Here is a 24730-nt window from a genome sequence, read left to right on the forward strand (position 1 = left end):
GCAAGCGGGGACATCCCGTCTGTGCCCGCTTCTGCTGTCGCCACCTCCGCTCCCAAATGCAACTGTCAGCTGCGAGCAGGTGCCTGAAGCTGCTGCTTGCAGTCATTTAGGGCTGCAGATAGATTGTGCCTGTGGTGGGAAGCTCTTCTCCCTGTGAGAGCTCCTCTCCAGCACTCCTAGTTTGGTAACATCATCAGTGCTAGAAGGGAGTGGGGTTGGGGGGGAAGGAGGAGAAAGTTAGGAAAAAAAGAAAAAGATAAGGAGGGAGAGGACTGTGTGGTCCTTTGGTGTTCTCTGAACGTGGTAGTTTTTAATTATTTTAGGGAAATTTTATTTATTTATTTATTTATTTATTGTTTATAGAATGTTTATTACAAGAAATGTTATTCCTTTTTGCAAATGTTTTATTTGTGATGCAATATGTTGCTTTTAAGTGTTCAGACCAGTTTTATGTGTCTCAAAGTGGCTGCTTTTCTATGGGCAGGCCAGGTTTGTTGCAAGGCAGTGTGTTTCATCCTCCTTGTTTAGGTAATTCTGAGGTGGTTGATGGTTCTGTGAGCGCCTGTCCTTTATAATTTACCACATTGCCTTGATGGTTTTTATTCTAGTGACTTTGTCTTTCCTGTTCTTAGGCTTAGGAAAAAAAACCTGGTTTCATTGGCAGTCTTTTGGGGGGGGGGGATTTTTATTTTTTTTGGTGTTTTCCTAGCACTGTCATAGGGTGTGGGTGTGGGTGGGTGTGTAATGTCCTGCAGTTATCTACGCATTAATAATAATCTAGTAATTAATAATATCTAGTAATTAATAATATCTAGTAATTAATAATATCTAGTAATAACATCGACTTGGCCACTCCCACCAGGTCACATGGGTGACAGGCCACGCCCATCCAGTCACATGGGTGGCAAGCCACTCCCATCCGGTCACATGGGCAGCAAGCCACTCCCACAAAGGAGGCCACGCCCACAGAGTAGGTTCGAACAATTTTTGAAACCCACCCCTGGCCCCACCCCTTTCTAGCCTTCCTGAAGACCATAAAGATCTGGCTCTTCCTCAAGCATTGGGTTAGGTCGGAGGACATTGAGCAAGGAGGTTGATGTGGTGTCTAGTAGAAAGGGTTCATTTCATTTTATTCTGCTTTATTGTGAGCTACCTAGGATCACTATGTAAGGCAGATGGCCATATAAGTAGTTTAAATAAATAAACTATTAACCCAACCATTTAAATTACTTGTTATGCTAGTTAACCACTATGTCATTTCATATTTATCAAGTTCTGGAAAATGGATTATTTCATGAGGCACTGTGTTCTTGTATTTTAAAACAGAGTAGCAGAAGGGCAACAGGTAATGCTGACCTGAGACTGAAGGGAAGTTGGTGTATCTATTACCTGAAAGGGCAATTAGTATATCTGTGGTACAATCTGCCACTGCTCATCTCTATGTGATGACTGGTGAAGCATAGCATGTTATGCAACCTGGGAGAAAATGCTACTTTTAACACTGGTATAGCTAAGAATGTCTTAACACTCACTCACTCATAGTATTGGAACTAATTGAAGCCAATATCATGAGGGGAAAGCACACTGCTGAGTCGTGCATGAATCGCAGAACCACTGGAGAAGGGCCGTAAGTTTTCATTTCTTCATAATAGATATATCCACAAGGTTGCATTATCTGCCCTAATGCATAATCTGATTTCTAAATGAAAGTATAGTAGATTATTACATTTTCTTCTTAATCTTCAGGATCTAAATTTTTTAGCTTATAGCTGGGGAAATAAATACGTAGTCGAAATGTCAATGAAGACTCAATCAATCAGGCCAAAAATATTTAAAAAGTTAAATCAGGGCAGCTAGACCAAAGTATAACTGATTTAATCTTTTAAAATCTAGGCTAAGCAGGTCAACAGGGTTCAGGTGAAACAGAATGCTGCTGTTCTCTACTTGCTTCTCTGAGGAGTCCTATTGACTTCAGTGGATCCTATCAGTATTCACATGTAGGAGTTTAAGTTACATTTGATTAGCGGATCAGCAACAATATCATTCTAGTTCTATTTACTAAATTTTATTAAGTTTCATTATAAGATCAAAATGTAGAAGGAACAAAAATTAAAAAAAGGAAAAAAGTACAAAGACAGAAAAGAAATGACGTCCAACTTTTTTTCTGTGCAATACTGTAGGTTGCAAAAATAATTTTAAAAAAATCTCAATGGTTTCAGTGCCCCCTTCAGGTTGCTTGTATTCTATAATGTCACCTTAGCTCTAGCACCGCTCTGTACCTCTGATATCTCATTGCAAAAACTTACTATATGGAATGACATTTAAAGTTCATTACTGTCCTCAGATTGATAATGAAAATTCATACAGGATGAAACATTAAGCAGAATTCAATGACAAAAATCACAGATTGACATTACACCTGAGAGATGTGCTTAGGAACATATGAACATTCCAAATCAATCTTCTTTGTAATTTGAATTTGTTTATTTTAATGAGCATTCCAGTAAGATCTGCAACATACTTCCACCAAGTTTTACCTGGAACTAAACAATTTTGAAGTGGACCGAGGAATTACGAGGCAGGAGGCGCCTGAGGTAAAGTAAACAGCTTTATTGCAACAGAGGTAACAACACAACTAGTAAGTAGTGATTCAGCACCTCACCCTGCTTGACAGCTATTTATATGGAGCTGTCAAGCAGGGCAACCAATAGGCGCGCATCTGACAGCCCGCGCTCAGCCAGCCGTACCTTAGCCAATCAGGCACGGCTTGGCTGTTGCCGGCTGTCAGTCGTAAGCGTGAGGACAAAACAAATTTCTTCCATGAAATGTGCTTATTCCAGTGAAAAATAAAACCTGTACATTCATCTCATTTAAGGTTACATGAGGAGAACAAAAATAAAATACACTATGTTGAAATTGTGGAGACTTTGTAATATGCTTTGTAATTCTGAAAAGTGCATATAGAGTAGATGGTATGTATCAATAGTTCTCAAGCTGTGGTCCACGGACCCCTGGGGGGGCATGATGTCATCACAGGGGATCCGCAGGCTTGAAAAAAATGATTTACATCTTAAGTCTTGGGGGTCCATAGCCACAAAAAGGTATTTAAAGGGGGTCCATGGTGAAAAGGTTGAGAACCACTGGTGTATATAATTTATCATTAGCATAGTAAAAACACAGCCAGAAGTAGTCCATTTATATGACAATAAAGTGAATTAAATATGATATAATGGGAATGGCTTTGCTTGATATGGATGTGTAACTGTGATATAACTTTGTAACCAGTCAGCAATTCTTTTTGTTTTCTGTAGTAAATTGTATAAAAATAGCGCTGCTAGATTTCTGGTGTGCTCGTTGGGTGTGAAACCCAGAGGTTTCTCCCTCTTCTTCTTCAATATAGAAATAAAGTTTGTCTTTCCTAAGTCTTGTGTGGACATTGACTTCTTCGCAACAGGTTACTCTAAGTAGCCAGGCTTTTGGCCAACTGGGAATATACACAATTATCCTTCAGATGTCCCAGCTGAATGTTGAGAACTGGAGCATAGGAAATGCACATGTTATACATATCAACCCAACATGTATTCTGCTGCGCATGTGCGAAGGAATATGTCTGCGGAGCTTCTCGCTCCGGCACTTTTGCGGGGAAAAATACCAAAAGAAGGAGAAACCGCCCCCGAAATCGAACGAGAGATAGACCAGGGAACGAGTGATCTCTTGGGGGGTTTGGTGCTGGCAGCGGACTAGAGAGATATCGCTCTCAAAGGCTGCCTTTTAAGAAAAATGCCGACGCTGTTTGGGGGCCGCTCGGAAGACGCCGCGGCCCAGCTGATCCGGAGAAGCACTTTGAAGACGCCGCCCGGGTGCCGTTTGGAAGGCATTGCAGCCCAACTTGGTTGGAGATGTTGGGTAATATGTTTGGGGGTGCTTTTACGACCCGGCTGGCCTGAGAGAGCCTCGATTTTCTTCCATCTGCTGGCTGAGAGACTTCCCCCCCCTCCCTCTGCTATTCTCTCTTCCACGTCGGCTTCTCTGGTCGCTGTGGCTGTTTAGAAAACACGAATCTCCCTTTTTCGGCGGCTTGGGTAGCTGGACTCTAACACCAAAGCAGCCAGGCTCCCACTGCAGTTCTCTCAGGCCGGTGAGGGAAGAGGCTCCAGTAGGAGAACGAACTCCAGGGGGCCCGAAGAAGCAAACAGCTGGGTCGCCGTTTGGGCGGCCCTCGTATGATGCCTTTGGGTGACATTTCTCAGCTTTTTCGCCATTTTCAGCTGCGCCTTCCCGACCTTGAGGACTGTGAGGAGTTCTTAGAATTGCACTGGACTATCCATCTTTTCTCTTCCAGGGAGAAGGCGGTCAGCCGGGGACAGCACTGGGAGAGAATGGGAGGTCGTTACCATCTGCTATTATTGCACCCCCCCCTTCCTCTCCCCTTGGTCTGGCCTCTCCTGTTAGTGCATTCTCTCCCCCACTGGGCCCCCGCCATTGTAGGGCCTTTTACTGTGTGAGACTTGACTCCTTCCTGAGAGTGGCTTTTGGACGTTTTGGATTGTATTTTCATCTGCCCTCTTATCTGCACTTCCACCTGCACTTCCATCTATTATGTCCATCGCTGCCTGATGCCACCTCGGACCTGCTACCGCAGACAGCACCACTATTGGACGAGTGGAGGGCACTTACAGTTTGCAAGAAGGCCCTCCCTCTCCCTCAACCACTCTGGACTTTCTTTTGGACTTTCCCAGAATTTGCACCTTTTAAGTAACTGCGCAACTTCCTTCTTTTCTTTTCCTCTCTTTTTCTTTTTTCTTTTCTTTCTTCCTTTGTATGGGATATGCATGGGATACGCAAGTGATTGAGCGAATGGTTCCACTTTTATTGACTTATCGGCTGTATTTTGTGTTTTAATTACTGCGTGGAGATTGCTTGGGTGAGTGAATGAGTATGAGTGCCTCGGAGGACCTGCTGGGGAACGCGGGGGCCATCGGGGTGGCTGGGGGGACCAGGGATACGGGAGTGGGTCGGAACATAACAGTCACTATAGGGAGAGGCAGATACGGCGGGGACTTTAGGGCTGGCCATTACCGGGGAAGGAGGGTTCGCTATATTACAGAGATCCCTCCTTCCGGCCCTATGAGTCCCACTCCAAGGCCAGATGGCATCAGTAATCAGGACCCTGGTCTCAGGCTGCTGTTGCTAAATGCCAGGTCTGTTGTTCACAAGGCTCCTCTCGTCTGGGACTTAATTGCTGACGAGAGGGCAGACCTGGCATGTATTACTGAAACCTGGCTGGGCACAGAAGGAGGAGTCCCCCTTGTAGAGATGTGCCCAGAAGGTTTTCAGGTGCTTCATCAGCCGAGAGCCCAGAGAAGGGGTGGCGGTGTGGCTATTGTTATCCGGGAGTCTCTAGTACCTCGTAGGGTCCCTGCTCCGGAGCTTGTCGGGTGTGAGACTCTGCTGGTGAAGTTGGACCTCAAGGGTCAAGTGGGTCTGCTGCTAACGTACCTGCCTCCCAACTGCGTTGCAGCAGCCCTCCCCTCGCTTCTCGAGTCAGTAGCCGAGCTGGCAATTGAGTTCCCCAGGCTTATGGTTCTGGGGGACTTCAATTTGCCATCGCTCGGGGAACACTCTGATGGAGCGCAGGAGTTCATGGCTTCCATGACAGCCATGGGCTTGACCCAGGTAATTCGGGGCCCAACCCATTCAGCGGGTCACATGCTCGACCTCGTATTTCTCTCGGAGCAGTGGATGTGTGATCTTGGTCTGAGGGGAAATGAGACCATACCCCTGTAAGCGCCGGAGAAGACGCCTAGAGCACTTGTGGAGGTCTGATAAGTCCGAGTCAAACCGAGCACTATTAACAACTTGCACCAAGGATTACATCAGGGCACTTAGGGCAGCAAAAAGATCTCATATTGCCACCTTGGTTGCGTCCGCTGAGTCCCGCCCAGCCGCCCTGTTTAGGATAACCCGTTCCCTCCTAAATAGGAGGGATACGGGGGAACCCTTGCAGGGTAGAGCTGAGGATTATGCCCAATTCTTAGCGGACAAAGTTGCTCGGTTTCAGTCGGACTTGGACTCCACCGCTGCAGATCCAGCCGGGACACAAGAGGATCACTTGGCAAACCATCTCTGGGTTGAGTTTCAGGATGTTGCCTCTGGGGATGTGGACAAGGGCATTCGAGCTGTGAGTGCCTCCACCTGTATTCTGGACCCATGTCCCTCCTGGCTGGTTGCCAACAGCAGTGAGGTGACACGTGGCTGGATCCAGGTGGTCGTAACCACCTCCCTTCGGGAGGGGCACTTCCCCGCCGCACTTAAAACGGCGGTGGTAAGACCCCTCCTGAAGAAACCATCCTTGGATCCAGCCATTTTAAATAACTATCGTCCTGTCTCCAACCTTCCCTTTGTTGGGAAGGTTGTTGAGAAGGTGGTGGCCTTCCAGCTTCAACGGGCCTTGGATGAAGCCAGCTACCTTGACCCCTTCCAGTCTGGCTTCAGACCCGGTTACAGCACAGAAACCGCTTTGGTCGCATTGACCGATGATCTCTGGAGGGCCAGAGATGGAGGCCATGCGTCCATCCTGGTTCTCCTTGACCTCTCGGCGGCTTTCGATACCATCGACCATGGTATCCTTCTGCGACGACTGCGGGAGGTGGGGGTGGGAGGCACTGTTTTGCAGTGGTTCTCCTCCTACCTCTCGGACAGGTCGCAGTCGGTGTTGGTGGGGGGGCAGAGATCGTCCCTGAGGCCCCTAAAATACGGGGTGCCGCAGGGTTCGGTCTTATCCCCCCTACTATTTAACATATACATGAAACCGCTGGGCGAGTTCATTCGGAGGCACGGGATAAAATACCATCAATATGCGGACGATACGCAATTGTATCTGTCCGCCCCGTGCCAACTCAATGAAGCGGTGGACGTGATGAACGAGGGTCTGGAGGCCGTTAAGAACTGGATGAGCGCTAACAAACTGGTATTCAACCCGGACAAGACCGAGTGGCTGTTGTGTTTCCCTCCCAACAATTTGGCTAATGTTCCATCTATCAGGCTGGGGGGTCAAATTTTATACCCCTCAGATAGGGTTTGTAACTTAGGAGTCCTCCTGGATCCACAGCTGACTCTCGATCTTCATCTGTCGGCTGTGACCAGGGGGGCATTTGCCCAGGTTCGCCTGGTCCGTCAGTTACGACCCTACCTGAATCGGGAGGCTCTCACAACAGTCACTTGAGCCCTTGTGATCTCTAGGCTGGAATACTGCAATGTGCTCTACATGGGGCTGCCCTTGAAGTGCATCCGGCGACTGCAGTTAGTTCAGAATGCGGCCGCGCGAGTGATAGTGGGCGCACCGCGGTTCGCCCACATAACACCCATCCTCCGTGAGCTGCACTGGCTACCTGTTGATCTCCGGGTGCGCTTCAGGGTGCTGTTGACCACCTTTAAAGCCCTTCATGGTAGTGGATCTGAGTACTTGAGAGACCGCCTTCTGCTGATTACCTCCCTCCGACCGATAAGATCGCACAGACTGGGCCTCCTCCGAATCCCATCTGCCAGTCAATGTCGACTGGCAACTACACAGAGGAGAGCCTTTTCTGTTGCAGCTCCGACCCTGTGGAACGATCTCCCCGTCGAGATACGCACCCTCACCACCGTCCAGGCCTTCCGCGCAGCCCTCAAGACCTGGCTCTCCCAACAGGCCTGGGGATAAGTCTCTAATTTGCCCCACCCGAGTGTTGAATGTTGAATGCAAGTTGTGTTTTTATTATTTTATTTTGTTTGTATATTGTTTATTTTGATTTGCACCCCCTCCCTGGTGATTGTAAGCCGCCCTGAGTCCCCTCAGGGAAAAGGGTGGCCTATAAACCCAAATAAAATGAGAAAATGAGTGTTAAAGCAAAGGAGGAACATAATCAAAACAGGTACAGGAATTGCAAATTCTGTGGTCAGTGTGACTTTGTGGACTTGGCAGGGCTTGTAAATTGGAGCTGCACAGTGGCTAGAAGCACTGTGGCTGCCTTGTAATTAGCCTTAATTAAGCCATTTCCTCTCAACCATTCCACCCTGTCCAAATCCGCAACCTGAGAATAATAACACTGACTAAGCAAATGGCAACCAGAGAATTTTAAGTGGCAACCAGGGAGAAGACTTTCCTTTAATGAAGCTCTGGAGTCACAGAACATCCTCCCTGGGTAATTAAGGTGTTTTTATCTTTAATGTAGAAGGTCAGGGCCCTTCATCTGAACATTTAATGAATGATGCTGTCTTTATTGTGCATTCTGGTTTGATATAATTTTTACCCCATTTTACTACAATATCTATTTTTAAAGCTTTTGTTTATGTGAGAACCAAGTATAAATAATACTTGGGAACTTTAAACATAGAATAGCAAGAAGTTTCAAATATTCATTCATTTGTTCATTTTGTATAGCCGTCCATTTTTAATTGTAATAATAATAAAGATGAAGTTAGACACATAGACAGACAGAGGACGGATGGATGGATGATAGCAGTGACATGCAGTAAGGTGAGGCAAGTGAGGCACAGCCTCACCTCTCATCATGAAAAGAAAACAAATGTAAAAGGAAAAAATAAATTAAATGCTTGTATTTATCTACTGATCTGTACCATAAAGTTATTTTCCATTTAACTTCATCAGTTTTACATTATTTTGTATTAAAATTGCAGAATTTTCACATTTACCGTTCAACTAGTCAGGCGAGAGCTTGTGGTGAGGCTGCAGCAAGCTCAGCCCCTCAGGCGAGAGCTGAGGTGAGGCTAAGCTAGCTGCTGCCTCACCATGGATGACTCTGCTTAACTGTTTTACATGATCTGTAATGAGATTGTATTGCTGTCTCTCTGTATGTCACTTTGAATAGTTTAGCTGATGTATATAATGTAAAATGGAGTGTTTTTTGTCAACAACTATGTGTAGAACGTGTTTGTTGTGCTGAGCGATCATAAAACGCCTAAAAAGTCAGACTAGGTGAGGCATGCAGTTCTCCTGACTCATAGTAGTAGGCGCTTGTACTTCCTGTGACTCAGCGGCAGCAGAGTAAATGACAGCCACAGAGCACGACGACATCAAGGATGACTTTCTTCCTTGACTGTGATCGCCATCGAGACAGAGACTTTTAAAACTAAAAGAAGACAATGAAAAATTCTACCAACAAGTTATAGATGCTTTTGTTCAGAAGGAGCGGCGGATGGACTTCATTTATAAGTAAAGGTAAGACCCATAATAACTTCAATTTTTTTCAATTAAATATGCTTTTTTGTGTGCTACAGTATGTGTAAAGAATGCTGATATGAGAGTTTAAACATAACCCGTTAACTGCTGCCAATCAAATATTGGATAAGATAATTTGTAGGATTTTAATGTTTGTAAATCTGATTGTGATGACGTCAGTGCCTCACCAGCCATAAATCTCACCGCACGTCACTGGATGATAGATGATAGGTAGGTAGGTAGGTAGGTCTGCCAAGGGAAGATGTTGCATACTGCAGGAGCAACTAAGGAAAAACCTTGTCTTCTGGTCCCTGCCAGCTGACACTCTTTGGCTGGTGGGATCTGCAGCATGCACACTCTGCTCAATCTGGTTGAATAGGTAGAGACTCTTGGAAAAAGGCAATCCCTCCAGTATAAGAATAGCTAGAAATAAAGAGTTTATGAAGGCCTTTGAACCCTCTAGAACAGTGATTGCAAACCATAATGCAATGCCCCCCCGCAGGTCCCTCCACCTGCGTATGCATATGACCTCCATTTTGGTGCTAGCAGATAGATAGTGCGCCCCCCCCACCCCCCTTTGATGTTAGCAGGCCCCCTTGAAGCCTCCTGGGACCAAAAATGATGGGGGTTGTGGTGCACACCTCCACCCCCCAATGTGTACATGACCCTCCCATACATGTGCACACCACCACCCCACCCCCACATGCATGTCTCCCAGCAGAGACCTGGAAATCAGTTGGCCAGTGGGAAGCATGCACGCATGCGCAGTGGAACTGACCTGGATGTTGGCTCGCATGCCCAGAGATGACTCCGTGTGCCACCTGTGGCATGCTATGCCATAGGTTCGCCATCACGACTCTTGAGGTTTTCATATCTAGGTTCCCTTCATGTGTGTTGAACAGCAACCTCCCATTACTCACCTCAGGCAGCATCACTAGTTGCCCTTTTCATTGGGAAGAGTTTTACAAGAGTTGAAATCCAAAGTGCCTTCCACCCACAAAAGCCTATTGAAATGTTGAATGTGCATTTGTATGTGTATGTGCATTTGGTATGTAAGCATACCAAATGTTCAGTAATATTTAGTTTTTGTTTTAAAAACATTTTTAAGTACTATGTTGAAACATGTTACTTGAACTGAAGAGAGAGCATCACTTTTGTCCAAACAAAAAGCAGAGAATGTTATTATACAATCTGTAGGAGGCAAACATCCATCTGGAAGAAGTTCAGTCCTAGATTTCTTGTCTGGAGTCTCCCCTGCTATTCCCATGTCTGTGCAAGCATGACTACCACTGGAAATATGGGAGGCAAGACTATCCCTATCCTTGGATCTGGAGACAGTATAGTCATCTCTGTCAGCAAGTCATCACTGATGTTGGAACAGAACTGACGAATCTGGGATGAAGCATGTTTTTGACCCTGTTCTTAACATCATTTAAAATATACAATTTGCTGAAATTTTTATGCATATATTTTGTTTATTCATCTTTATTCACTCTCCTTGTTCAGTTCTCAGTCATTTCAGGGAATATCTACACTACATTAAAGAAAAAAAGAAAGAAAGAAAGAAAGAAAGAAAGAAAGAAAGAAAGAAAGAAAGAAAGAAAGAAAGAAAGAAAGAAAGAAAGAAAGAAAGAAAGAAAAGGAAAGAAAGAAAAGGAAAGAAAGAAAAGGAAAGAAAGAAAAGGAAAGAAAGAAAAGGAAAGAAAGAAGGAAAGAAAGACTACAAAGTCAATACTGTATTTGTAAAATATTTATTTTTCAAATACTTTGTAGATTAGACAAAGAATGCTGTACTTCATTTTTGAAACTTAAAAAATCCAAATATTTACTAACTGAAATTGCGGTGATAATTAATAATTATGCATGATTTACATTGATTTCACTTTATTGAAATACATTTAATGTTTTCAATAACCATTTCAATGGCACTTCATTGTATAAAAGTATTGCACTTCCAAAACTTGAAGTGAATTTTCCCACCAACAGATATATTTTAAAAAGTGCATTTCAATAGCAGCATAATTAGTTATGTCCAAATCATAGGACTCATAGAATTAAAATTTTACTACTGCAATAGCAGCCTTTCTTAACTGCAAACAGGATTTGTAAGAAAAAAAACAGACCAATACATTTTCCTAACCCATTCCAATTTTGTTACTGTTTTACAAAATGAGGTAGAACTGACAGATTCAATTCAGTATGTAATGCACCTTCACAAAATAACTCTATTCTCTGCTATTGTTTTCAGGTTCAGCAGCTGAGGAGGACCTATCTAGCACATCCAGCTACCACAGCAGGAGAATTATTGACATTTTAGAATACTTATTTTGTTCATTCTGCATCAAAGATATGTGCCTAGAAATTAGTATTTCTTTTTTCTAGAATAAACTGATTTTGAATCTATCTATACATTTTGGAAGAGACATATATTCAAATTATATAGTTTCAGAATCATTACCTATGGGATAATAAAAATAATGAATACTTGAATACAAAAGATGCATAGTAATATTCATAAGAAAAAATCTTTCACACCTTATATCAAAATATTCATGTGGTTCTTTCTCATTTTTAAAAAAATGGGCCATCCAGCAGCCCAGATATACTCAACATTAATATCCTAAATATTAAACATCACTTATAAAAAATTGAGGTGCTGCATTTGATTTCAAAAGCAAAAACATAATTTATAATTTACAAACATTATTTTTAACTTTAAAATGAATGCCAACTGGTAGAGAATCTTCAGAAATAAAGGAAACCAACAACTAGTTGGTAAAAAGAAGGTGTTCGCCTTTGATTGTTAACATCAGATTCAAGAAATCAGGTTCTTCAACTGCTTGATATGGAACAAGATGGTCCAAATGGAACCAGTTTGCAAACATTCCCATTACAGTCTGCATATGAAGTGTTAAGGACTCAGAACTCATTTTGAAAGCATAACCAACGATTTAGAAGGAACAAAAGGATTTGTTCCACCCTTGATCAAAGTGAGCCAAAGGAAGCAGTATCATCTGTTTGCCTGTTAAGAAAAAGAAATAAGGAAGCATATTTAAGAGATTCCTTTCCAAAAATAGTCAGTTTCAGGATTGGTGACATATTCAAGGAGACAATTGGAATTATAATAAAGTCAATGAACATCCAGCAAAATGAAGGGCCTTTTATATCCAGATATATGAACATATTTCAGCCTTGGATGTATGAACACAGAGCCATCATTTCTACATGGAATTTTAAACTCCTGGTTATAATGGTTTAAATCATAAACCATTATAGGCAGTAGAAAAGAGTATATTTGTATGTATGTGCATGCATACCAGTGGTGGGATTCAAAATATTTTTAGTGCCGGTTCTGTGGGCATGGCTTGGTGGGCATGGCAGGGGAAGGCTATTGCAAAATCCCCATTCTCTCCCCACCCCATTAACCTGCTTTCCAGCTCCGTTCTCCTGTTCAGGGCAACAACAGAAGATCGGCTGGGAGGCAGCAGGGGCGGGGCCAGCCTATTTGCTGGTTCACCGAACTACTCAAAATTTCCGCTACCAGTTCTCCAGAACTGACTGAATACCACCTCTGATGTGTACATGCACCCTCAAGTCAATGTTGACTTCTGGCAACTGCCTGGACTAGTCCTTGTATTTTTCTTGGCAAGGTTTCAGAAATGGTTTGCCATTGCTTCCTTCCTACGGCTGTGAGAAGTGACTGGCACTAGCCTAAAGTCACTTATTAGGTTTTGTGGCTAAGACAAGATTAGAATTCAAAGTCTCATAGTTTCCAGCCTGTAGCCTTAACCATTACACTAACTCTCTCCACCTTATGGTCATGTAAATTTCCATTGCAAAATTTATTTGATAAATTAAGTCAAAGGATCACATGCCAGGAGAGCCACATGTCAGAGAAACTGACAAATTTAATTCTAGAGTGGAAGGAAGATACCAACATTTTTATGGGTTTAATATGCATGCACTTATATTTTCCACAATAAATTAAAAATAAGTTACAGACACAGGTATAGCATGGGATATATCACTATGCAAGAACAGAATGGGAAGATATAAAGCCTGAGAAAGAGTAGCCAGACCTAGGTACCCAAAGTAAGTTCTAATTTTTGGTTAGGGAAAGTCAGCAGATAATTCTCTTGATCTTTTTCTCTAATGAGAAAGCATGGGAAAAGAAAAGTGTGAATGAGAGCAAATAGGACAAGGCAAGCAGTTGTACAAATTGCATGGAATTAAAAAATATCTTCCTCTAGACCAGCATTTTTCACCACCAAGTTTAAGATAGGTGGATTCAGATCTTTCAGTTATTATGTCATGCTTAAGAAATGAAAAACCATGAAAAGCATGTTATATGCTCTACCACATATTAGAAAGTTACCTGCATATTTCGGTAAATCCATTCTGTGAACATAGTAATGTTACCATAAACTCCAGGTCTATATTGAGTAGCACAGCCTGTTCCCCAACTTGTGTCACCCACTAGCCACCACAACATATTCTTCATGGTTACCAATGGACCACCACTATCACCCTAAAACAAAACACAAGGCATAAACGTATTGTAGTATTTCTGTTTCAATGAATTGAATAAATATCCTATCTGAGGAGGTATAGGTGGTAAGAATCTGAAAATATTTCCAACTAAAATATTACAAATTAAAAAGCATTTATCAAAGGAGGCTGGGTAATGAAAGGCTATCTCCTGAGTTTAGGGCAAAGATTACATGGAATGCAAAATAAATGACTGATGAAATTAATCTATATTAATAAATTATTAAGGAGAACTAAATATCAAGTGCAAGTTTCTAATCTGAAGTGGCTGAGGCTGCAGACTCTTCCAAGTAAACATTTCTACTGTAAATTGCTGAAAGACTTTTGTTGAATGACATGTCGCAAGAGGTCTTACCTCCAAATAATTAAGAATAAAAAAGCAAGATATAGACAGGAAGCTATAAAGAGGGTAGGAAATATGTTTTATATTGGCATCCATTATATTATTATTATTTATTTTTGAAGTATGCATTCTCTTAATTGTAGTAAGCTGTAACTCTTAAGGCATCCTTACTTCCTCAGCTGAGTATGATCACTGTTCGTGAGGTTGGAGCAAGAATTGTAAGATACCCAGAGATAACAGACAATAGCAATAAGAGAATTGTTACATGGATTGTTTTTTAAGTTTTTCTAATGTTCTGACTAAGAATTGTAGCCTCCCTATTTTTTATTAATGCCTACCTATTTTGAACTGTCTTATCTTGCATCTCATTACATGCCTTTGCAAACTAATATTAAAGTGCTTCACATTTCATAAGTTACCTGACAAGAATCCACCATTCCTTGTAAGTAGCCAGCACATATCATAGTAGGCAAAACAATTCCATTATAGATATATCTTCCATTACATATAGATGAGTCTATCAGAGGTACAGTTGCTGCATTCAGATCCATTGAAGTATTACCTGCAGTTGGAGAAAGACCCAAGAATTACATATGAAAAGGCAAATACTAAATTTTCTCATAAAACTATCCACAATGATGAAAAGTTCCTGGGCAAGACACATCTTGTTTTAATTTTCCTATATATTTTATTGTTGTCCATTTTAGCCCATTCTTCTTATTTTTTTTAAAAGCAAAGTTGTTTAACGTATGTGGGCTCATTCACAGAAATATATGTGAAAATGTAAGTTGGCCATCAGTAGTTATAGATATTTCAGTTGATTTTGATGTGATTCACACTGGATCAACATTTCCCAACTTTTCCACATTAAGAACTAAGCATTTCCTCCCCCTTCTCCCTCATCCCATGTGTGAAAATATACGTAAGTACTTGAGATTGAATTGTATGAAGTTTCATGAGCTTAGTTTTGGAAATGATTACAAACTCCTCAGAAACATTGATATTTAAATTTTAATACACTTCACACATCCACTTATTTGAATTAAGCATGAAATATGTCAGGCACAAGGAGCTTAAGATCTTGTAAATGTAGCCAATTCATTTCCCCATATCATATCCCAGCATGGACTCCTCACTATTTTATGATGCTTAGAACCCTCAGTTAACTCTCTGCCTTAAACTATTTCAAAGAGTTCAAGAACATGGTGGTGTGATAATTTTTTAATGGAAAGAAAACGTCAGCTCCATAATACCAAAGAACTGGTAATAATTAACAATGAAGTTTTAATAGCAGTTCATTTTACCTCCTTGGTATTTAGCTCCCCATCCAGATATCCAACACTGTTGGTTAGTCTCAAACATCATTCCAGCATTGGGCAAACAAACTGGTCGTATAAAATCTTTGAAGCAAGGACATGTTGTTAATCAGTAACTATGACAAAAACCAGAACTTGATAGGAAACCTTTATAATTCTAAACCTGAAGATTGTAAAGTACAGTCTTGGGCATTTTAGATACACTAAAGCTCCCACACACAAGGAATTTAGGGTTGTCTAATGTCATATCAGCAATTATACCGGCTCACTCAGAAACAGACTGCTGTGCATCGATATGTACAGTATACTAATGGAATTCCAAAAGCAGCCAAAAGCATCCCAAAACAAATTCTAAAATTTGCAGACTGTTAGACAAAGCTGCTGGTCAATGAGATGAATGCCTATAAACTACTGCCATCTCCCAATCCTCCAACTGACAGTGTGGCTTGATGGACACAACTGGGAAAGATCAGTCCCCTTCTCTTCTTCTCCATAAGAAAAGTCAGACCTCCATTTTTATCGAAAATTAAATCCTAGGCAACAAATATTTTACTAGCAATTAAGTTGGTTTTACAAAACAGAACTTTTAAATTTGGGAGCCCTCAACCTTTTCTTGGTTAAACAATATGAAAGGAAAGTAGCCAAATAAGAAATTTGCTCCCCTTTTCTTCAAAGGATCAAGCTCTCATAAGTAATATTTTATTGGTGACTCCCAAATTAGTTTAATACTATTATAATCTTAACAACTTTCACATTTCATTGTGTTAAGATCCTCTATATCATAACCGCCTATAATGCATTCTTACATATTTGTTGGGAGTGCTTTAACAGAGATTCTGGCATTGAGATCAAGTGACCAATGGAGGGACCTGATGGTTAAAATTATGGAATGCCAAGTCTACAAGCTTCCTGGTCACTTATGTTGTTGGGAAACAAAAAATTAACCTTAACCTTCTACAAAGACCAATACATAATATCTTCTCACATATCTATACATACAATTAATTAAAATCAATATGGAATAAATCTGTCTGCCTCCCTCCCATCATAAGTAGTCTCTGTGTTGTGACCTGTCAGCGGAATCAGATGAGGAGGAGGTGTGGAAGTCAGGGTGAGAATCAAGGCAATCTGAGAGGTCCGAGGGGGAAGAGGGAATGAAGCTGTTAGAGATAGAAACAGAGGCAGAGCTTGGGCCATTCATCAGCCCTCAGATGGAGAGTCAAGAGGTCTGGAGGTGGCTGATGAGGAAGAGGAGGAACAGCTGGGTCCAATGTCTGACACGTGGATGCACAGAAGGCAGAGAAGAAGAGACCAGTGGGAAGCTATGGGACAGTCCTTGGGATGGAAGAGCCACTGCGGCTAGCGAAACCCCACCCTAGCTCTGAGGATAAAAGACAGGGGGCAGAAATGAATAGGTGTGGCAGACAACTATTCACCTCCCTGCTGGTCAGCCATTGATAGCCTGACTTCAGAATCCTGTTTGGAAATTATCAGAATTCTTCTTGAAATGAGAGAGAGTGAGTGAGTGAGAGTGTGCGTGTTTGTGTGTGTGTGTGTGAGAGAGAGAGAAAGAGAGTGTGTGTGAGTGTGTGTGTGTGTGTGTGTGTGTGTGTGTGTGTGTGAGAGAGAGAGAGAGAGAGAGAGAGAGAGAGAGAGAGAGAGAGAGAGAGAGATGAAATATGAATTAAATGTTTTCCTTTGGTTGCTTTTCTTATCACAATCAATTAAGAAAAAAAAGATGGCAAAGCCACCCAACGGCTTCATATTAAAACAAGGCAAAATAACCAATATGTTGGAATAATCCATCTTGAAGCTCTCTCTTTGCTTATATGGGGAAAAAATGGGAAAACATCCGAATCCAGAGATTATGGTAGAAATTTCAAGGCTGCCAGTATTTTCATAGATGCATTGGTGAGATATCTGTTTAGATATGCTGGAAGGAGAGCAGAAAGGGAGAGAAGAGGAACTCCTGGTGTGTTGGGGCCATTTCAAAGGGAAAAGGAGCGAGTGTCACTTTCCATAGGACTTAGAGATTTGTTAGCCTGCTGTGAGAGAGACAGGGCTGCTAGTACTCCTAATAAAAGGCATGTTTAGTTAAATACAGAGGGCTTGTCATTCTTTGGGAGCCGGGTCACAACATTGTATCTGCACAACAGTTACACAGTTACTTAAACGTCATAAATCCACTAATCATAAAAATAATTAGGGTGCACTCTCAATATTATCAACTATTGCAGAATGTAATTGAAATAAATGTGCATCATTTTGGTCAAGATTTTATGCTGGATGTTTTTAAAGCAAGATACATCTTATTAATTTAATAAGAATACTGAGGAAAGTACTATAACAAATAACATCTAATGAATTGTTTATATATTTCTAAAGATGGGAACAAAGATAATTCTTACCATGACATAAAAATTATATATAATTTTTTTACAATTTTCTTGCAGACACAAATTGAATTATCCTGTGACATACCATCATAACATGCTCATCAGACTACATCTATCTAATCCAGCCTAAAATCTTTTATGAACATTAACTATGGACAAAAAAACAAAACAAAAATAAATCACATTTTACTTTACAAAGTACAGCAAATTACTTTGACTTGTTTTATTTAATGTAATAAGAGTTTCATGCTATGTTGATTTCCACAGCATAATTGAGTTTCTAATAGTGAGATTTATAACTTTTCATCAAGGAAATAAGTACGTACCATTAAAACTTAGAGGAGATTGTAGCTTCATAAGAGCAACATCGTTATTTTTGGAAGTTGAATCATAGTTGGGATGAGATATTATTCTGGCTACTCTAAATCCCCTTGAAGGAATCATTTCTAGCTGTTTCAGAATCCCTGCATAAACCTTCCAGTAGGATGGATCGGAATGTTTCCTAAAACCAGAATGCAGGTCAGGAGTTATGTTCTAAACACAACCTATTACTGCCCTATCAGTAACAAATGTCAAGTGATTAAGAACCTATAATATATCCAAGTTAGAATTTGAGATATAGGTAACCACAATGAACTTCCTAAAAAATTTAAGCCTTTGGAGAATATGGATAACCCATGAAGAGGAGAAAGGAGACAGTTGAGGCAATATTTAATCAAAAGGGGATATGATTTTATGGATATTTTCTAAGAAGCATTACAAATTTTTATTTCAGTAGATTTGGGCAAGTAAATTATTTATTAAATTTACATGCTATCCATATTTCCAATAAGGCAACACAGGTACATGTCCTTCATTCAAAATTTTAAAAAAACACATTTTCATCCAGACATTAAAGGCTATGAAACAAAGATATATGTTTAATCCTACCACTCTTTAATATATACTCCAATTAAAACTTTCTAAAGAGTCAACACCATGCATTCAACCTAAATGACGGCCACTTCCCAATTCTAATGTATGTCAATGATGCAGTACTTCTCTCCCTGTCCTATATAGATATGAAGTGATGATGCTACCTAGTTTGGGTAGTGAAACATCTGCAAGGATACAACCAAGCTTGGAGAGCACTAAAGACCCCTCATTTCATCCCTGAATTACAAATATTCTCCTTATTGATTGTTAAATGATAAATCGTAAGTTGAGGACTACCCATGTTTCCCTGAAAATAAAACTGGGTCTTATATTTATCTTTGGTCCAAAAGACCCATTAGTACTTATTTGGGGGGAATATCTTATCAGGACCCCTGCAGCCAGGCCACTCACACCCCGCCATCTGCTTCACCTTGTAGCAGTGGCATAGGCAGCAGCAGCCCCGTCGAGCAGGAGGCTGCACCCACTCTGTCCCACCATCTGGTTGCTCGAGCTGAAGCAGGTGGTGCGTTGTGGGTGGCCTGGCTGGGGATCCTGAGGTGTGTGGTACACGTGGGAAAGTTCCATTACCACCTGCCTCGCCTCATTTTGTGGTGCCTGCTCCGCTGCAACAGGTAACCAGACGGCATGGATGGGCTCTTAACTGGGGTTTATTTTGGGGGTAGAGCTTATATTAGGCGTACTCTAAAAATATGCTAGGGCTTATTTTTTGTTTGGGTCTTATTTTCAGAAAAATACAGTATCTATAATTTAAGTTGCAGCTAAAGTATAAAATCACAAATTATACTCTCTTTTTGCAGAATAGTGTTGAAATAATTTTTTTAAAAGTTCTGGGAGAAATTGTTTAGAACTTACCCTTCTACACAATGAGCTGCTGTTACTATCCATTCAGGGGTGATAATAGATCCTCCACAGAGATGAGTTTTCTGGATATGAAGGCTGACTTGCCACGGCCATTCTCCAGATAATGCAGCATTTCCACCCACAATTCTGTTTCTGGGACTCGTACGTTTATATGAAAGGCCACACTCTTGTAAAACATAATTAAGAAAAAAATGATCTTCTTCTAGGTACTAATTCCTGATTTCCCTATGTCTTATTTTGTATCAACAAAAATGTCAATATTCCTATTCTATATTTTGGTGGAAGAATACATGAAATAAGAGCCAAGGTGGCGCAGTGGTTAAATGCAGCACTGCAGGCTACTGCTAGATCAGCAGGTCAGCGGTTCAAATCTCACCGGCTCAGGGTTGACTCAGCCTTCCATCCTTCCGAGGTGGGTAAAATGAGGACCCAGATTGTTGGGGGCAATATGCTGACTCTCTGTAAACCGCTTAGAGAGGCCTGAAAGGCCTATGAAGCGGTATATAAGTCTACTGCTATTGCTATTGCTATCAATTGTAACATTTTAAAAATACAGTTACAGCACCTTTAGTTTGATTATATATATGGATGCCTTTTATTTTAGTTCAGGCAGGTATTTTCATTTCAGAAGTGTGGAAGAACAGTACCATGTTTCCCTGAAAATAACTCCTAAGCAGAAAATAGGCCCTAGACTAATTTTTAGCATGCTCCTAATATAAGCCTACCCCCAAAATAAGCCCCAATTAATGTCATCATCAGCTAGGGGTGGGTGGGCCTGGCCCGCACTGGAGATGGTGAGGGCACAGAGGCCAACTTACCTGGCAGCAGCCACAGCCCATACAGTGCAGGTAAGTTGATTACTTGTACAAGCAGAGGGAGAGATGGGGAGAGGCACACAATCCAGATGCACAGGATGAGCTGTGGGAAAGCTGAAAGATGGTGGGATGGAGTGGGCGGGTGGCTGTAGGAGCTTCATCTTCATGAATCTCAGCTTTCCTGCAGCTCATGCAGCGCCTTCCCCTACCTCTGCCTCCGCCCTCTGCTTGGGCAGGTATACAACTCACCTACTCTGCACGGGCTATGTAACCGAGTGCTCTGAACAAGGGGCGGCGGGCTGAAGCAGGATGCCATTGGTCCCCACACACTCACCATTTGTTGTGCTCACGCTGGGAGGGGGGCAGCCATGCTAATCACCCTGATATCATGTTTCTCTGAAAATAAGCCCTAGTGCTTATTTTGGAGCCCAAAAATATAAGACCAGGTCTTATTTTCGGCAAAACATGGTAGTTTATTTTTATTTGGGGAACCACGGCTTCATATGGCAGCCATAAAAATGAAGTCTCAGAATCTCCTAGTGATGAGTACATTTTGTCTAAACCTCAACCCAAATCTGTATAATTTATAACTACATTTTTCTAAAGTTAATCACAACAAAAACAACATCTATCCAAGTAAAAAAAACAATTATTTAAATACTTAAATAGAATTATAATACTTACCTATGCATCGCAGGGATACCACTTGCTTTGATGGACACAACTTGCTGTAGCACAAAGAAATCAAATGAAATTTGAATATATGAACTTATTGAGTATATATATTTACGTAGGCTTTTCATATTTGTCCTCAGTGGATGGGAACCATATGATGTAATCTACACATACATACAGTAATAATAACACAAGATTTGGAACAATGTCAAATAGTGTATGAATATAGTTAATAAAGGTAGATAAATGTATTGATTTCTCCTAACTTATCAGAAGATTCTTTCCTGGCAGGGTACCAATTGTATGAAAATCTTCCTAATCAGTCCACCTATGGATTTGTATTCATTCAAGCCCTATGCCACGAATTCAAATATATATGTGGATTCCAATAGCACAGGTGTAAACATAAAGGGGAATATCAGGATTAATTTCATCACAGGTTTTTAGTTCCACTCCCATTTTGGAATTCTAAAAATTTTACTTTCCCTCACACCCCCTCTCTCTATAACATACATAAATTTATATGTATAAAAACAATAAACACGCACACCTGCTGTACAATTTCTTATACAGGTCTATGTCTCCAGCACTAGTATTGACCCTCAAAATGTTTGTAGAACCAGTGATAGCTGGAATTGCCGTGCTGCTGAAATAGGTTTTCCTGCCAAAAATATAAAAATCAGTTAAATATGTCAAATCTCAACAAACTTCTAATTTCACCAAAATTGTAGGGCTTGAAAGAGGCGCCGCATGAGAGCCGCCTGGAATTAAAGTGGCGGCCCCGCCAGACGCCCGTGCGCCATTAGAAGTGTTCCGAGCCCAATTTAGACTTCCTCGGCTGTTTGCTTCTGAAAATGGACGCCCTTGAATCTGTATACTGAGCGTGACACCCCTGCTGACCCAGGGATAGGACAGACAGCTCCCGGCCTGCGGAGGGGAGGGTGATCGCCCCACAGGGCTCTCCCCAACCGCGCGAGGCAGAATACTGTCTCTGGGGCCCCAGTAGTAAAATTCTTCAATTAGCCAATTTTTAGAATGAATTTAAAAAGAATTTAAAATCCCCAATTAGCCAAAACATCAAATTTAAACGAACCAAAGGAACAATTCCTTACCTAAATCCACTCAAACCAGTGCTTGGACCAAAAGACTGAGAGGAAACTGGGCAAGAACAGAAGGCAGGAGTAAGAAGTTTGCTCTCAGTCTTTGGACCAATCAGGCTTTGAGAATACCCACACATGACCACTCCCTCTCTTTAAATCTTTAAAGTCCCTTTAAAGATTTTATGTATTTTGAGCGTAACTAAACTTTTAGTCTTTCAGCCAGCATATCAATGTTTGAGTGTAGAACTTCATTTTTTTGCACAGTGGCTAAACAAAACTACTTTTTCCTCTGTAATATCTGGAAATAAATTTGTAAGCTCGGTTCATTTACATTAAAGTACTCATAAATATAGTAAGGAAATCCTTTCCCAAAATAATGTACTTTAAAAATAGTCAGCATTTTTTAATGTCAGAGCTGTGCCATGATAAAAATTTTCTTTGCTCCTTAGCAGTATCAAATATAGAGGCAAGTGGTACAACTCTTATTCCAGATTCTTCTTGGATGTCTGCCACTTATCATGGCTTAAAGGATAGGATGAAGGTAATAGGATCCTGACTTTTTGAGGTGAAAGCAATAAGGCAATGAGTCTAACCAACACAATAATTTAAACGGGGCAGTGGGGAACAGATGCATCTGCTAAACATTTAGTGGTACTCAGCTAAGGAATTTAAATTTTCTTAATATATTTCTCAATAGTAATTTATTCCCTTTATATTATTGCAAAAGAGTGAAGAAAATTCAGTATGTTTCTTACGAGTCATATCCCAAGTCTTCACATGCCGTCTTTCCATGTTTATTATTCCAATCATCATAGCATATAGAGTACCAATCTTTGTTTTCGGATGAATAGACTTCCAAGAGAAATTCTGGTCCATAAAGTCTAACTACAATAATAAAAATGAAGGAATGATGTTAAAAATGAATAACCATGATGCTAATGTTTTTGGAAGTTTTAGAACCATGCCAATATATAAATAATTGACATGTCTATGGAGATTGTCATCATCCAGGTCATAGTGCCCCTAAGGTGCTTTTTCCAAAAGGCAACTGGACTTTCTTGGTTTTTCCTTTGAAAATGTTTTGCTTCTCATCAAGGAAGAACTGAAGAAGCTTCTTGGATGAAAAGTGCAATGTTTTCAAAGAAAAAAACAAGAAAGTCCAGTTGCCTTTTGGAAAAAGCACCTTTGGGACAAAATAATTTATAGTTTCTACATATTCAAAGAGTTATATGCATCTATAATTTTGTTTCGATGAACATAGACCTGTCTTTTTTTTTTTTGCACCACTACCATCTGCCAATCATACTAAGCTTATGAAAGAGGAACAAGGAAATTGCTGAAACACCCTTGTTCCTCCATAAAAAAGAGAAAAATGCTGCCAGAGGCTTATTTGGAAAACCTCAGGGCAGGACATCTGTTGTCATTTGAGCATGCAGAAGGTAGGGATTGCTTATGGCTGACAGTAGTTATGGGCACCTAATAATAATGAATTATATTTTTACAAATATACATATAGTTCTCATTCAAACATAATATATAAATAGTTAATCAAGTGCTTATATTTACCATTTTAAAAACACCAGATTACATCAATGTTTAATCATGCCTAAGTATTATTCTATTTCTTGTGAATCATTTTTGCAGCCACACAGTATATTCATATCGACTCAAAATGGAAAATAAGATAAATGTATTTCTTAGTGCAAGGTATATTAGATTAAAGCTAGCATTCTAGAACAGGGGTACCCAACTCCCGGGCCACAGCCTGTTCGGAACCAGGCCACAGACGTGGCCTGCATGCAGTTCCACTTATGTGTGCAGCAGGCAAATGGGCACACGTGAAGCTTCATTTGTGCAAGCAGAGCATGTGCACTTGCCCACCATTTGCACAGGACCATCTCCTCTCCCCACCACCAATCTGTAAAGCCAGAAAGGTTGGGGACTGCTGTTCTAAAACACAGATCATGTGATTGCATCCATTCCTGAAAACGTAAAAGCTATGGGCCTCCTGCCACCCATCTTTTACCTAATGATCAAATTCTTATACCAGTAATATGGACTATAATCTCCATTTTGAATTAGAAATATTATGACTGAAGAATTCAGTTAAATTTTCAGATTGGCTAGCTTGCTTCTTCCTTAGTGCTACATTTTTTAATGGGTTACAGCTGAAGTCCTTGGCAATAAGATAGTTCAATATATAGTAAAAAGCACTTTTGCTAAACATGTTTGGATCCTGCTGTTGCAGATGTTGAGGTTCATGAATATTTACCTCTATGAAAGAATTGAACATTAAAAATATGTGGCAATTTTTTTTATTGAAAAGTATGGATTAAATCTGAAGTAGTTATGGTACTTTAAATTTGTAATGATTATTTTATGGGGATTTTTTTGATTTCAGGCAGAATTTTGATTGCCTAATTCTCAGCAGTGATTTCCTAATGCTCAACAGAAGCATCTCTTAATGAATTAATATAGACCAAATGTTTCAAAAGATAACCTGAGATGCTTTTTCTTTTG

The 24730-nt window shown here is 40.7% G+C and overlaps 1 protein-coding gene across 2 annotated transcripts in view; it reads right to left on the bottom strand.

Moving 5' to 3' along the window:
• Window positions 1-10955: 10955 nt before the first annotated feature.
• Window positions 10956-24730, bottom strand: part of TMPRSS2 (transmembrane serine protease 2) — a 33735-nt gene continuing 19960 nt past the window's right edge. For both annotated transcript variants that reach the window (XM_087721686.1, XM_087721685.1), the window contains exons 6-14: window positions 22966-23095; window positions 21661-21771; window positions 21120-21163; window positions 19612-19786; window positions 18150-18325; window positions 15416-15511; window positions 14531-14673; window positions 13596-13748; window positions 10956-12242 (exon numbers count right to left, since the gene is read on the bottom strand). In XM_087721686.1, the coding sequence (XP_087577812.1) occupies window positions 12231-12242; window positions 13596-13748; window positions 14531-14673; window positions 15416-15511; window positions 18150-18325; window positions 19612-19786; window positions 21120-21163; window positions 21661-21771; window positions 22966-23095 (1040 nt within the window). In that variant the 3' untranslated portion in view covers window positions 10956-12230. The remainder of the gene's footprint in view (window positions 12243-13595; window positions 13749-14530; window positions 14674-15415; window positions 15512-18149; window positions 18326-19611; window positions 19787-21119; window positions 21164-21660; window positions 21772-22965; window positions 23096-24730) is intronic.

The sequence above is a fragment of the Thamnophis sirtalis genome, unplaced genomic scaffold (genome assembly GCF_051295495.1).
Source record: "Thamnophis sirtalis isolate CommonGarterSnake01/CBP01778 unplaced genomic scaffold, rThaSir2_p1.2 scaffold_8, whole genome shotgun sequence".
NCBI lineage: Eukaryota > Metazoa > Chordata > Lepidosauria > Squamata > Natricidae > Thamnophis > Thamnophis sirtalis.